The sequence below is a fragment of the Ambystoma mexicanum genome, chromosome 13 (genome assembly GCF_040938575.1).
Source record: "Ambystoma mexicanum isolate Mex_15411 chromosome 13, UKY_AmexF1_1, whole genome shotgun sequence".
In the NCBI taxonomy this organism is placed as follows: domain Eukaryota; kingdom Metazoa; phylum Chordata; class Amphibia; order Caudata; family Ambystomatidae; genus Ambystoma; species Ambystoma mexicanum.
In genome coordinates this window covers 785,813,903-785,830,315 of record NC_090938.1, presented here as the reverse complement: position 1 = coordinate 785,830,315, position 16,413 = coordinate 785,813,903, and the positions used below count along the sequence as shown (strand labels likewise).

General features: G+C 49.5%; 1 protein-coding gene across 4 annotated transcripts in view; it reads right to left on the bottom strand.

The window, feature by feature from the left end:
- Window positions 1-879: 879 nt before the first annotated feature.
- Window positions 880-16,413, bottom strand: part of VWA7 (von Willebrand factor A domain containing 7) — a 255,716-nt gene continuing 240,182 nt past the window's right edge. For all 4 annotated transcript variants that reach the window (XM_069635146.1, XM_069635145.1, XM_069635143.1 and 1 more), the window contains exons 16-17: window positions 10,295-10,460; window positions 880-6,837 (exon numbers count right to left, since the gene is read on the bottom strand). In XM_069635146.1, coding sequence (XP_069491247.1) covers window positions 6,436-6,837; window positions 10,295-10,460 — 568 coding nt within the window. In that variant the 3' untranslated portion in view covers window positions 880-6,435. The remainder of the gene's footprint in view (window positions 6,838-10,294; window positions 10,461-16,413) is intronic.

Here is a 16,413-nt window from a genome sequence, read left to right as displayed (position 1 = left end):
GAAATGTCCAGAGTTCCGTAGAGACCAGTCCACCCCTGCCCAGGGGGCAGAGGCCTAGCAGGAAATGTCCAGAGTTCCCTATAGGCCAGTCCACCCCTGCCCAGGGGGCAGAGGCCTAGCAGGAAATGTCCAGAGTTCCCTAGAGACCAGTCCACCCCTGCCCAGGGGGCAGAGGCCTAGCAGGAAATGTCCAGAGTTCCCAAGAGACCAGTCCACCCCTGCCCAGGTAGCAGGAAATGTCCAGAGTTCCCTATAGGCCAGTCCACACCTGGCCAGGGTGCGGAGACCTACTGGGAAATCTTCAAATTTCCCTAGAGGCCAGTCCCCCCGTAGCCAGGGTGCAGAAGCCTACCAGGAAATCTCCAGAGTTCCCTATAAGCCAGTCCACCCCCGACCAGGGGGCAGAAGCCTAGCAGGAAATGTCCAGAGTTCCCTATAGGCCAGTCCACCCCAGGACAGGGTGCAGAGGCCTACCGGGAAATCTACAGAGTTCCCTGTAAGCCAGTCCGCCCCTGCCCAGGGTGCAGAAGACTATCGGGAAATGTCCAGAGTTCCCTAGAGGCCAGTCCACCCCTGCCCAGGGTGCAGAGGCCTACCAGGAAATCTACAAAGTTCCCTATAGGCCAGTCCACCCCTGAAAACATCACAAACATGTAATATCCCAAGTGAAGCGATTTGTGATTCCACATTTCGTTGTGAAGGGCAGCGAATTTGAGAAAAAGGGCGCCATTTCATTAAAATAAAATTTTTTAGTTCACCTAAAATTTTTTACAAGAAGCAAAAAAATTACTTCGAAACTTTTGTTCTTGTTGTGGTACAAAACTCAACCCTTTGTGACCACCACATGGATATGTATTTGTTTTTACAAATAAGTCGACATTGTGTTAAACCGATAGCTATTTTTTATTTATTACAGAACATTTACACCAAAAGGACATTTCTTGAACATGTTACATCTGATAGCGTGGCCACACAAAAACAAAACACTGTACACTTGGCTGTCCTAAAACTGAACAAGGCTCCAAATCAAATCCTTTCCAAAGCAAGCATGGGGGCTAGGACAATGGGCGTGTGGGGAATGGAAAGCAGAGACAGACGAAAGGAAACAGTGCCAGGAGATTGAGAGTTTCCAACAGAACACCCTCCCTTTCCTTCCCCCGAATCAGCATCATACAATAGGGCGCTATACAGAGGCAAAGTGAAACATATGGTCCAGTCACCTAAGCCCCTCTCCACCCCCCACCAGACGTACATCTGTTGCATGGAATGGGAAAGGATTTCTTGATTACAATACCCCTTTTTATTCAAGGTTGGGGGATTTTGAGGATTGGAGTGGCAAATAAAGACAGCTGTTGAGGGTGGACTGTCTCTGACCTGCTAGCCTCATAACTTGCCCAGTCCCGGAATAACAGAGGATGGGGTTGGTCGAATCTGGGGTGTGTGTAAACCTGAAAGATAGCTCAGCAAGTTAAGTGCTTGCCCCAGACACCTGTGCTCAGCCTGCCGGGCTCAGGTTTGAATGCAGCAAGGACAGACTCAACCGTCCATTCTCCCAATGTCAATAAAGGGAGCATGGTTAAGTTGGGGAGAAATAACGCCTATGGTTTCAGTGCTTGGAAGCTGGTGGAATATTGTTTTATTTTATACAAAAATATATTCTTGGTAGAGGCAAGTTTATTTCAGCAATGGAATAGCAGGGGTGCTGCTCAGAAGTGCTCCAGTATACTTAGTGCTGGAATGGCAAAGAGTGCTACATGTCAGAATCGAGGTACATTAGTGGAGCTTGGGGGGGGGGGATCTCAGCAGAACAGAAGACAACGCTGGGGTACAATTTCAAAATCTTCAAGGGTGTCAATAACTGCCCCTTACATTTCCCATATTCTGCCTATGCCCGCATGGTCAACATGGCATCGGGGGTTCGGATTGGCAGAACGCAGATCTGGCTGGCCTTTAAAGACCCACTGTCTCTCACTAGCTTTGCTTTCACAGGAGTATCTGGACGCCAGGCATGAGTTACAGACCCAGCGGCAGCGTCCTATGCCAAGGACCCTTGTGGGCATGCAGAACGTGTGCCTGCCATAGCATACCAAAGCCAGGCATGGTTGCTGCTGGGAGCCAGTTGCCAATTTGTTTGAGTATTGCCCACTGATGAGAAGGCAATTGGGTCCTGCCACCCGCTTCGGGAATATGTCTGGGCAGTAGCCTCTGGGTGCATTTCTTTCTAAAGGGACAGTGATGCACTCCCCGTCGGCCTCTGAAGGTGCTGGATGAGGGTGGTCACAAGTGCCGGTTGATGCCCCCCACGCATGATGCTGGGATCTCAGGCAGTATTTGGGGGATCTCCTGTACCACTCCACATGCCCCCTCTGTGGCAGACGACTGTCATATGAAGGGTGCCCCTGGTAAACGGGATGCTATGGAGGATCTGGAAGAGAATGGGTGGGTTTGGTTAATTGGGAGGAGACAGAAAGGCAAGATTGCAGTGGATTGTGTTGAGGTGGCAGATTGGAAAAACCCTTAGCTCTGCGTGCTTGCAAGCTTTCAAAGCGAGATGTGAAGAAGACATCAAGGGTTTTGTGTCCGGAGGGACGGTCTCATATTGAGTGGGCATTGGATGGCCAGGGCAGGGCATGCCAGTGGTAGTCAGAGGTGTAAGATTGTGATGTTCCTGGTTCGGTTACTGGGTTTTTAAATGTATGTGTGGGTGGCTGCTTTGGGTTTGTGTGTGGTGAGTAAGGGGGAGATAAATTGAGGGTTAGTCAAAAGGTTGGGAGTGTTCACAGGCATTCGGTGGTGCTTTGAATGATTGGTCTTGCTGTTGGTTCTGTTATATTGTGAGGTCTTTGGCTTTAGTGGTTGATAAGTGAAGAGGTCCCGTGTTGAGGCTTAGCTATTCCTGAAGACAGGGAAGCTGTTCTCTCATGGTTTGGGTAGGGCCTTTGATAAGATGTCTTCTAGTTGTTACATGTTCCTGTGTCTCGTATGCTGTGGCCTAGGCGGACGGTAGGGAACCGGTACGGCGTTCCCTTTGGCTGCGTCTGTGTGCGTGAATTATTGAGGGGTGTTGGTTCCCACAGGTCAGGAATCAATACGAGGTTTAGCATGGGTCTAAGTCAGTGGCCAGGAAAATCAATGTTACAGGGAAAAAATGTGCTGTCAAGAACTAATACATTGGTCACAGTCAATGAGTAATCATTTCTAGCGGAGTTCTCGCAATTGTGATTAATCCAAAGAAACACTGGTCAAAAAGTGACAGTCACATCTGCACCATACTGCTAACAAACATGCACGGGAAGCAAACGGACACAATTATGCCTCGGCCAATCGGCAAGAAACAGGAGAGGAGAGAATAAGTGGCTGACGCCGGGGTCGCTGCTTAATACAGCCCTTGTGAAGATGGTACAGGACAAGGGGCTAACCAGAGAATTGAACAGCCGTACAGAATGTTGCCACACCCAGGATTTAGAGGTGTTCCATAATTTGTCTCAATACCATCCGAAAAGATTGCATTTCAGCATAGATGGCATGGAGAAAGGACATGCTTTGCAATTGTGGCCCCAAATGAAAACGTGGGTAGGCACAGACAACAACGGCTGCTGGTGTAATGGAATAGGAAGGTAATGGATTGGCCTTCACCAAACGAAAGAGAGGGTAGCCAAATATTCAGGGCTACTTAGTGTCTGGTTCAGTAGTAGTTTCACAGTGAGCACCATGCATTGGTTAACCTCTCTTCAGCATCACACCAACCACACGTAACGTTCAATCCAAGATGGTGGACAAACTTTATGAAAACTCGGTCCACATTGTCATCAAGTGCACATCACCATGGGGATGCAGTGAAGTCACCCCGACCCACAGTTTCATATTTCCAGCCAGCCCACAGGGAGAGGCCAGCACTCAAACTCGCATAGCCCTCAGCTGCAGTTTGTACGGTAGGAGCTAGAGAGAGAGACATGCAGAGATTGTGGCAGTGAGGAGGATGCGGCAAAGAGGAGAAAGGCAGTGGAATGATCGTGGCTGCAGAAAGCTCGGTGGAGGAAGGAGGACAGAGTATAAGAGAAGGGTGAAAGTTATGGGGAGGAGGCTGGAAAGAGCTTGGAGGAAAGTTGTGAAACAAACATGATAATGAAGGCCAGCAGAGCTGTGGGAAGGAGGAGGATGGACATTAAGGAAGAGGTCAGGAAAACGAGCGCAGGGATGTTGCTAGGTCTGGAAAAGATCTGGGACTACGCTAATGTCAGGACTGTTGGGACTCAGGGCTATCTAGCCTTTTGGTTGTAGCCCCTAAGCTTCTATCAAGGGCTACAACCAAAAGACCTGGGGCTATAGCCCCCGGAGGTCCCCCACCCTAGCAACGCCTCTGCTGGGACTAGAGCCCTGATTGAGATTTGCAAAACCAACAACCGATGAACTCGAGGAAAAGCCATCTGGTTGCTGCTGTTGAACTTTGCTTTATGTTATGTTGCCCAATCCTGTAACTATCCCTAATAAACCCAATTAAATCCCAATTCTCCATCTCTTGCTTGGCTTCGTGACAGGACATGTTTCCTTCTGTGTTATCCCCCGGCATACCCGTCACTTCTGAATTATCTGGGGGCATATTCAGCATGGTATGTTATCCTAAGAACAAATGCTTTCTGGCACAGGATGAAGAGGCCCTTTCCTGGAGCTGATCTTCTGTACTGCAAGGCTGTGTTAGGATCTGCAAGGGTCCCTGTAGCATGCCACATCACAATGTACACAATAAGGCTCATTGGGCTTCATTACAAGTTTGGCAGTAACTCAGCGGTGCCACTAGCGGGTTGCTGCCAAGCCCTACCACCGTTTCCGGGCCAGACCTGCCGAGCGCAGAGGCCCTGGAGAGCAGAGTTGTAGTCTGCTGGTTCGAGAAAGGGAGTCGGTACGTTGCTACCTGACCCTTATTTCCGGGTCCGGCAGACTCATAATGAGGCCCATTGTATACTCCAACGCGTGTCATGACTCATTTATAGGGCCATCTCCCATTACTCAGTGATAGGCCATGCCAGACTATGCTGCAAAGCACTGGACTGCAGCACTGTCACAGGTGATCACCAAGCACTGGTAATTCATGCTTTGTCCACAACCTCTGCTGCATGATCTAAGATTTGCAATTCTACCTGCTACCCCAACCAACGCCCACTAGACTCTACGGCAGCACCCAGAGCAAATCACAAAAATCAAGCACTCGCTAAACTCCCCAACCACATCACCCACCCCCACCACCTGCACAGGTAACAGCCTCTGGCTTCACAACAGCACCTAGAAAAACACAGCCAACGATAAAGCACAGCGAGCCTCGCAAAGATCACCGGAGGACGACCTTTGCTCCCCCGGAACCCACCTTACATGAGACACTGCACTATTGATTGATTGATATTTTCATAACATAACCTACTTTGGTTATTAAGGGTTATTTCCTAAGGCCACAATACTTTGAACACAACTTTGATGTGCTATATTTTTGGACATTGGCCTACTGGCAAAGTTGTGTAAAGGGATATTCCCATAGCACAGCATGTTCAGGTCATCAGGCCTGAGGAGCGTGTTTCTGTCTCTGGAAAAGCCTGGCCCCCATGCACGCCGCCCCGACTGCGGCATAGGGCCCAGAACCGCCTAGCAGATTTGAGGAGCCTACAAGGCGAGTGGTTATATTGCCATGGCATAACATTTCTCCTGACTCCAAAATATGAAAATGATTTCCTTCTGCCTAAACACCGGGGCACATTTCTCCTGGCACAACATCCTTTCTGATAAGGTTTTGATGGCACAGTATGTGTGGGCGTATTTGCCCCTAGTCGAGCTTCGGTAGATCAGAATTGTCTCTGGCTACAGTGCTGTGGCAGCAGTTTCTGACTGGCTTCCTAATCAGTGGATGGTTTGTACCCAGCTCAGGCATACGGCACAGTGTTACGGCACAGTGTTACGTTGGAATGACTCTATGCCGCTGTGCCTCCAATGGGACTTATTTCTGACATGGGCAATGTGCATTGTGGTGGCATATATGTTGTACTCTGGATCCAGTGTTTCTGAGATGAGCAAGTAAAGTCTTTGTTGCTGCAGTGAAGCTGTGTGTCTGGGTGCTCACCGCACTCCTGAACCCCTTCTACAATGTACCCCTTTGCGCACAGCCTACTGCGATTTCAGGGTTTAAAACGCACCACTTGGCTTCATTTGGGAGGCATTCCTTGGGACATATATGGTTGCACCTCCAGTCTGCAAGGCCCAGTATTTCTTCACAAGCCCGTTGATGTTGGTGACATTACATCCCCTGCCAGCATGGCAATGCCATGCTTGTCATATGAAGTCAGAGTGGACAAGGGGTGAGCTCCATGCCAGACTTCAGACCTTCACCTTGGAATTCCCTGGCACTGCAGCAGTCCACCTTTCTAAGGGCCTTGGCAGAGCTGAGGCAAGTCATCCGGCAAAGGCCACCGCTGCCTGAGCACCCAGCATCGCCGCCAAGGAGGCCAGGGCCCAGCTGCCAGCCCTGCTGCCCCTGGACCTCGACCCCACTGGTCTTCCTGAGCCCGCAGTGGGGGCTGAGAAGCGACATGTCCCCGAGCGCCCCTTCCTGTTGGTGACCAGGATGATGGCGTCCATGGAGCAGCAGTCGGAGGAGTAAAGCACCCTCTCGGCTTGACCATCGGCGCCATGGGACGCGCGGCCTTCGCCCTGAGCGACACGCACCTCCTTCACACCCACAGTGTCCTGGACCCGCAGCGTTGCCTTCCAGGTGGCAGCCTCGCAGGGCAGCTCGTCGCTGCAGTTCTCCTCCAGAGCGGTTACGGTGCAGTTGGGGCCCGCTACGGCTTTCATCTGTGGAGTAGGAAGGAGGAGAAGTCAACATTACAGCACATGGCAGGAGACCCCCACATGGGGTATTTCACACTGTCTGCATCTTCCCCAGACAGCGGTACAAAATGGCTCCTTATTTACTTTATTTATTTATGTGTTATAGTTCTCAAGGAACTTTTCACATTTATACACAAATCATCACACAAAGATACCATTTTACCAAAGTTAAAATAATGAAACATTCTATTAAAAACATGTTGCACACATAAAACACAGTTTCCAAGATTGCGTTAAACAACAATCTTAAAACCCTTCTAGAGGTCTTTCATGAATAAAGTAAACAAATTTAAATATCTAACAAAGTTGGTCTGAGTCTAATATGGCTCTCTACAAGAGGCATATCTTTACTGGGTGCTAAAATTTCTTCCATAAAGGGGATTGCAGCAAGGGCCCATTTGAAAGATTTATCCATAAAAATGCGTTGCCAGACCCAGCCCATATGGGCCATTCTAAATTCCTTCAAAAGGTGCAAAAACGGAGCGTTGCGTATTGTTATTTTGCATTTATATAGCGCCTTATGGTATGGTATGGTCTGATGGCACTGGTAGGTTGAACGCCCTTGGGAACCGAAGTTCATATCAGTAGAGAGAGTAGAGAGAGTCAAAAAGGGCACGTGTGAGCACCGGGTATGTGTGCAGCTCGTGCGGTATCTGTGTAATAGCTGCTTTCTAGCGGTAGGTGTGCCCGTCGAGAGGTCAGGAGTATGTGTTCGTTCTGGCAGGATTTATCCAGATCGGATGTGGCTGCGTTAGGCCTGAGGAGAACACCTGGCTGGGGGGTGTGTAACCAGCAGTGATTACTTAGAATGATGTGGAGTGAGCGGCGAGTGTTGGTATGAGAACAGTTATACCGAATGGTGTCATAGTATCTCTGTGTCCTAGTTGAGTGGTGATGTAAGGAGAGAGTAAGCGTGGTGGTGAGATAAGATGGGTTATATGCCCTTTCAAACATTCTCTGCATTCCAAATCATACTATATACGTCACGTGCTCCAGTCCGTTCCATGCACTATGCACTCCTATCCATTCCACGCATCCCAGTCTGCTCCATATATTTTGGCCCGCTCCACGCATTCATGCATTCCGGCTTGCCGCGTGCGTTCGAGTCTGCTCCGTGCGCTCCAGTTTGCCATGCGTACTCCAGTCATTGTGGGTTATATGCTCTTTTAAGCGTTCTCTGCATTCCAAACCATACTTTATACATCACACAATTCTATGCGCTCCAGTCTGTTCCATGCCCTCCTATCCACTCTTGTCTGCCCCATGCGTGCACTCTTGTCTGCCTCAAGCATGTACTCCTGTCTGTCCGATGCTTACAAACCTGTCTGCCTCACGTATGCACTCTTGTCTGCCCTACGCGTGCACTCCTGTCTGCCCCATGCTCTACGCATTTGGCAGCTCTACGTGTTCATCCATTCTACGCACTCATCAGTATTGGATCCAATCCGTGCTTGTTCGTTCTACGTGCTCATCCGCTCTACGCAACATATCCGTTCACTCTGGGCACTCGTTCGCTCTAGGCACTCGTTCGCTCTAGGCACTCGTTCGCTTTACCCCCTCACATGTACTAGGCATTCACCTGTTTTTGAACAATTCAGGGCAATTTGCCAATAAATGGTAAAGAGTTTCTGAAACGTTCTCCATTTTACAGAATCGCAGTGTCTCAAGCTTTGATCTATTTCCCCATGGGCACCCAGTAATTCATTTGTGGAGAGCAGATTCAAACGGAAGCGTACACCAGTATTGCCCCAGACATTTCCTCAGGTAATATGGTAAAGTATTATAGGGTCTGGCGTCTAATAGCAAATTTGTAAATAGGTGGTACTTCCTAACCTGGTCAATTGTGGCAATCCAGTCAGCCTCACACAAACTCTTTTTCACATTCTTTGGATACATTACTAAGTAATCCACTGAGGAGTCAATGGTGGTTAATATTTCAAGGCACTGACGGAACCAATCAGTAACACCTACTGGGGAATTGGAGTCTAGCACACACTTTAGTAGGCTCCAAATCGATCCCTCGAAGTTTAGATGTTTCCATTTGACCATTGCTTCCAAGGACACCAGACCCAATTCCTACCTTATGACTGGAGCCGGAACACTAGCTGGCAATCGTAAAACCTTTCTCCAGAAAGCTCCCTCAAACTTACACCATTGTCCTTTAAGGGAGAAAAATGAAACCTCTGCACCATAAATCATCACTAGGGCCACCTTTGTACAATAGAACTCTAGTACTGGAACTATTGAGAAATATCCACATTTCTCGTTTGCACAGCTTCCCTGGGCGGCCAAGGCTTTGATCTTTAGTTTTTTTACCACTGGTCGCCGCGCACTATTTTCCCTCGGGAAAAGTGAGAAGCCTAAGAACATGTAGCTGTCCACTTTCTCTAGAGGGGTTCCCCCTATGGTCCACTTGAAGTGTCCTCCCACCTTTCTCTGACCCTTGTACAAAGTTAGGATTTTTGATTTTGGGATGTTTCTTATTAACATATTCTTTTTGATAAAAGTCTCCAACTTTCAACTGCCGCTGAAACTCTACTGGGATATAATCTAATAGGATCAAATCGTCAGCGTACAGGTAGTTGATCCTGCTATCAATCAATTCGGGTGGAAAGAAATGAATGTCAGTAAAGGCGTCTCCCAGGTCAGCGAGCAAACGGAGGAATAAAATAGGCCAGTAAACAACCCTGTTTCAATCCTCTTGCCGAAATAATCAGCGCAGTTGGGTTACCGTCTCTGTCCATACGGACGCGGTGCAATCAGGATTGCCAGTAAGGCAAGAGGACATCCCCATTTGTCCAGTTTGGCCCATAGCAGGTTCCTCGGGACAGTATTGAAGGCCATAGAGAAATCTATAAACGCAGTGTATAATAGCCTCCTTATCCTGGGCAAACACAAGTCTTATGGGCACTGTGCCAGAACAAAGCACGTCCACATTTTCCAGATGGTACCAGGATGGAAGTAAACCCAAGAAGGTTTGGTAAATGGGTTTTGGTCACTTGTTATCCTATGTAACAAATGTCGCCAGGTCATGCATTCTGGAACGTGTCGTTGTGCTGTTTGCATTTTAAATTCAGTACTACAAGTCCCAGAAGTCAAAGATAAAAAGGTACGCATAGCGATGGGAAGCTTAAGAGCTCTGGTTCTCCAACATGTGCTTGCGAGCAGAAAACAGGCTATATTTGCAACAGTGCACCATATATGATCTGCACTTACAACTCAGGCCAAACTATTCCGGGTTTGGGGAACTGGTTTCTTTAACAGAGTTCCTCACGTCAAGAGCTCCCAAAGAAAAGGCGTGGACCGATACCACCAGGGCTAGGAAGGCCGGCTTGGCAGAAAAAGAACCGGGTCAAACAAACTGCCACAACAAACACTACCCAGAAGAGCCCAGAAGGCAACCAGCCAAAGTCTCCCTTACCTCAGCAGGCTCAGTGACCTGCAGCTGCAGGAAGGCGAAGTTACTATGCTCTCCTTCCGTGGATGTGGCCTGGGTGGACACCGTCACTGTGGACCCTGGCTCCATCTGCGCAGGGACCAGCATCCAGAAGTGTCCCTGGGCGGTCTCGTTCCCAGGAACCTGGACCCTGAAATGAATCAACATACAGCAATGAGGAGGTTGCATCAACACACACAAACACACACACATGCAGCCACACCACACACACCCCGAGCCACAGGCACATACCCCAATACTCACACACGCCTAGCCACACACATCCATACCCACACACACACACACACACACACACACCCAGACCCCCCCACACACACACATACCCACACACAAGCAGCCACACCAAACCACACGCACACACACACACCGAGCCACAGGCACATACCCCAATACTCACACACATCCAGCCACATGCCCACACCCAGCCACACACACCCATATCAACACACACACAGCCCAACACACGCCCATCCCCACACACAGCCAGCCCCACACACACCCAAACCCACACCCACACAGCCACACGAAACCACACACACACCGAGCCACAGGCACATACCCCAATACTCACACCCCCAGCCATATGCCCACACCCAGCCACACGCACCCATACCCACACACAACCAGCCACACCAAACCACACATGCACACACTGAGCTACAGACACACACCCCAATAGACACACACCCACAACTAGCCACACCCCCCACAATAACCCCCCCACACACAGCCACACACACACACCCATACCCACACACACACACAGCCACACACATCCATCGAGTCACAGACACACCTCAATACCCCGAACACACACACACCCACACCAAGCCACCCACACACCCACCCACAGCCACACACACAACCATACCCACACACACAGCCACACACGCACCCATACTGACACACATCCAGCCACACCAAACCACAAACACACCTACCGAGCCACAGACACACACCCCAATCCCCCCGACCCACACACACACACACACTGAGCCACACATACCCAGCCAAACACACACCCATACGCACACACAACCAGCCATCCCCACAGCCAGACACCTCCCCCCACCCACCCCCAACCACAATAGACAAATAGGAAACCCTGCTGTCAGCTCCTTTGTGTGGCCAATTGCTTGTTTCTGAAACCAGGCAAGCCCATGGTGGCCAGGGTATGGGGTGAATTCAGTTTGCGTGAGTGCTACATAAATATATTCACTTTGACTGGGGAGTGACTGGGGAGTGACTGGGGAGTGAGGGGCTCGTTCATCTATTAATATACTCTACCAAACCTACAGAGTACCATTCCTGTCACCCATCTAATGCTTGTCTATTAGACTTCTTACAGAAGGAGTACTTGTGGGTCCTGGTGGCACTGGCACGGTGGGCATTGGAGATCAGAAATTGACTTGTCCATCACACTGGTTAATGTGAGGAGCCAGCGGGTACAAGTTTGCACCTTTTTCCTAGCAGTTCAGACATTTTGCGACACATTTAATGAATGACAAATCTGTCGCCATACACAAATTAATGGTTGCACAACAGAAAGCCCAGAGCCACAAAAGCCACGGGGCTACAAACAGTGCTAGGTATACAATGAATAGCAGTGCAGTCTATCACCCCAGAACACCCAGAATCACAAACAAGGGCCATTCCCCCCATTGCATGCATGTAAAAATGCCCCCAACCTGGAGCCCGACCCCAAGAAAGGAAGGGGGTGGCGGGACTTTCACTTACTCAACCAAGGTCCGCAAGACGAGCTGCAGATGAGAAAGCGGTATTTCCCCACCATGGCAAAGAGCAAGCACATAGCACGAGAGGACTGTGTGGGTATTTCCCCAACATGGCAAAGAGCAAGCACATAGCACGAGAGGACTGTGTGGGTATTTCCCCCACCATCACAAAGAGCACATAGCACGAGAGGACTGTGGGGGTATTTCCCCCACCATCACAAAGAGCACATAGCACGAGAGGACTGTGTGGGTATTTCCCCCACCATCACAAAGAGCACATAGCACGAGAGGACTGTGGGGGTATTTCCCCCACCATCACAAAGAGCACATAGCACGAGAGGACTGTGTGGGTATTTCCCCAACATGGCAAAGAGCACATAGAACGAGAGGACTGTGGGGGTATTTCCCCCACCATCACAAAGAGCACATAGCACGAGAGGACTGTGGGGGTATTTCCCCCACCATCACAAAGAGCACATAGCACGAGAGGACTGTGGGGGTATTTCCCCCACCATCACAAAGAGCACATAGCACGAGAGGACTGTGGGGGTATTTCCCCCACCATCACAAAGAGCACATAGCACGAGAGGACTGTGTGGGTATTTCCCCCACCATCACAAAGAGCACATAGCACGAGAGGACTGTGGGGGTATTTCCCCCACCATCACAAAGAGCACATAGCACGAGAGGACTGTGTGGGTATTTCCCCAACATGGCAAAGAGCACATAGAACGAGAGGACTGTGGGGGTATTTCCCCCACCATCACAAAGAGCACATAGCACGAGAGGACTGTGGGGGTATTTCCCCCACCATCACAAAGAGCACATAGCACGAGAGGACTGTGGCGGTATTTCCCCCACCATCACAAAGAGCACATAGCACGAGAGGACTGTGTGGGTATTTCCCCAACATGGCAAAGAGCACATAGAACGAGAGGACTGTGGGGGTATTTCCCCCACCATCACAAAGAGCACATAGCACGAGAGGACTGTGGGGGTATTTCCCCCACCATCACAAAGAGCACATAGCACGAGAGGACTGTGGCGGTATTTCTCCACCATGGCAAAGAGCACATAGCACGAGAGGACTGTGGGGGTATTTCTCCACCATGGCAAAGAGCACATAGCACGAGAGGACTGTGGGGGTATTTCCCCCACCATCACAAAGAGCACATAGCACGAGAGGACTGTGGGGGTATTTCCCCCACCATCGCAGAGAGCACATAGCACGAGAGGACTGCGAGGGTATTTCCCCACCATGGCAAAGAGCACTTAGCATGAGAGGACTGTGGGGCTATATCCCCACCATGGCAAAGAGCACATAGCATGAGAGGACTGCGGGGGTATTTCCCCGCCATGGCAAAGAGCACATAGAACAAGAGGACTGTGGGGGTATTTCCCCGCCAAGGCAAAGAGCACATAGCACGAGAGGACTGCGGGGGTATTTGCCCACCATGGCAAAGAGCACATAGCATGAGAGGACTGCAGGGGTAGATAGCACAAGAGGACTGTGGGGGTATTTCCCCGCCATGGCAAAGAGCACATAGCACAAGAGGACTGCAGGGGTATTTCCCCACCATGGCAAAGAGCACATAGCACAAGAGGACTGTGGGGGTATTTCCCCACCATAGCAAAGAGCACATAGCATGAGAGGACTTCGGGGGTATTTCCCCACCATGGCAACGAGCACATTGCACGAGAGGACTGTGGGGGTATTTCCCCGCCATGGCAAATAGCACATAGCATGAGAGGACTGCAGGGGTATTTCCCCACCATGGCAAAGAGCACATAGCACGAGAGGACTGCGGGGGTATTGCCCCACCATGGCAAAGAAGAGATAGCACGAGAGAACTGCGGGGGTAGATAGCACGAGAGGACTGCAGGGGTATTTCCTCACCATGGCAAAGAGCACATAGCACGAAAAGACTGTGGGGGTATTTCCCACCATCGCTAAGAGCAGAGAGCACGAGAGGACTGCGGGGGTATTTCCCCACCATGGCAAAGAGCACATAGCACGAGAGGACTGCTGGGATATTTCCCCACCATGGCAAAGAGCACATAGCACAAGAGGACTGCAGGGGTATTTCCCCACCATGGCAAAGAGCACATAGCACGAGAGGACTGCTGGGATATTTCCCCACCATGGCAAAGAGCACATAGCATGAGAGGACTAAGGGGGTATTTCCCCACCATGGCAAAGAACAGATAGCACAAGAGGACTGCAGGGGTATTTCCCCACCATGGCAAAGAGCACATAGCACGAGAGGACTGCGGGGGTATTTCCCCACCATGGCAAAGAACAGATAGAATGAGAGGACTGCAGGGGTATTTCCCCACCATGGCAAAGAGCACATAGCACAAGAGGACTGCAGGGGTATTTCTCCACCATGGCAAAGAGCACATAGCACGAGATGACTGCTGGGGTATTTCCCCACCATGGCAAAGAGCACATAGCACAAGAGGACTGCGGGGGTATTTCCCAACCATGGCAAAGAGCACATAGCACGCGAGGACTGCGGGGTTATTTCCCCACCATGGCAAAGAGCACATAGCACGAGAGGACTGCAGGGGTATTTCCCCACCATGGCAAAGAGCACATAGCACGAGAGGACTGCGGAGGTATATCCCCACCATGGCAAAGAGCACATAGCATGAGAGGACTGCGGGGATATTTCACCACCATGGAAAAGAGCACATAGCACGAGAGGACTGCGGGGGTATTTCCCCACCATGGCAAAGAACAGATAGCACGAGAGGACTGCGGGGGTAGATAGCATGAGAGGACTGTGGGAGTATTTCCGCACCATCGCAAAGAGCACATAGCACGAGAGGACTGTGGGGGTATTTCCCCACCATGGCAAAGAGCACATAGCATGAGAGGACTGTGGGGGTATTTCCCCACCATCGCAAAGAGCACATAACATTGGAGGACTGTGTTGGTCTTAGTGCAAGCTAAAGTGAAGAAAGCTCAAGTACCTATAAAGGTCTTCGCTGGAAGGCTCTATCACAAACCATCAGCACAGACCATTCATTTGAGGAAATATGATACTGCAGCCAAGCTTTAATCTTGATACGGAATAGTGAGAAGGAAGGTTCCTCTCTTATAGAGATAGGGAGTGCATTCCATTTCTTTGCCGCAAGAACTGGGAAGCTGACTCCACCAGCACGTTGTTGGTCGAATCGTGGGATTCACGAACAACCCCAAACCCCCCCTCGCCCTCTCTTATGTTTTAGCAGTAGTACAGCCCATGAAGTTGTTTGAGAAAACACAGTGCCGACTCTGCCTTGCCAACATTCCATACAGTGACACTGCACCAGGATGCACTCCACGCTCCAACCTATAAAGGTAGTTTTTACAGAAATATATGTACAATTATGATACATAACAAAGAACGAGATGAGAGTAAAAAGGAGAGAGTCAATACAGTTCTCTCCTTTCTCGTTGTCTTGCCGTCAGGAATGATTCCAGAGGCAGAAATATGATGCCAAATAAAGAAATTTGACTCCTACACGTGAAAGAAGCTACGCAATTAGCAGGTCAGTGGGGTGCTAACCTCTTGTGCTGTTTGTTAAAATAATCATGGTCACAACCACTACAGGTATCTTTGTTTTTGTAATGTAGCTTTTTCTTTTTCTTACTTGCAGGCAATACATGCAGAGTACATGATTCACTGCCTATCTGTTTGTATACCGAAAGATTGATAGCGTCCTGAAGAAGGGGACAGATCACACACCTCACATCAAGATTTTTTCGGTTGTGTTGTATCTCTACCTCCAGAAACACAAGTCGGTGTAAACGTGTCATGATAAAGGTTATGATGTCATGCTTACCACCGAATGTCACCTTGGTACTAACATCACAATTGTTGGAATAGAAATAATGAGAGACCAATCTATCCAAAAAGTTGAAAAGCCGTCACTACTATGCTCATGTGACGTATGTGAAGTCGATGTCATGATGTACACTCTGAAGTATCTCAGGATAACGCTGATATATCTTTTTGTATTTTAGCCAGACCATTGAAATACCTGGCTTACAGATGGTTGTTTTAACTATGTGGACATTAATTAAAAAATGTTTTTTCTGATACTGATGTTTATGTGATCAATGCAGCTAAGTGAAATTTACAATCACTTATAGGAGTACCCACCCCTCTGACATTGTGTAGGGAAGTTGGGTAGTGAGTGATGTTTTTGTGCTCTTAAATTCAGCACCATATTTTCAGTCAGTCCAACAAAAGGTATCAACACTCTGTTTGCGATTTTTGAAAGGGTCTCAAAAAGGTATGGGAGTGGCCCCAAATAGCGGTCATACCAGGAACTACTACTATGCAAACCCGCCCAACCCTG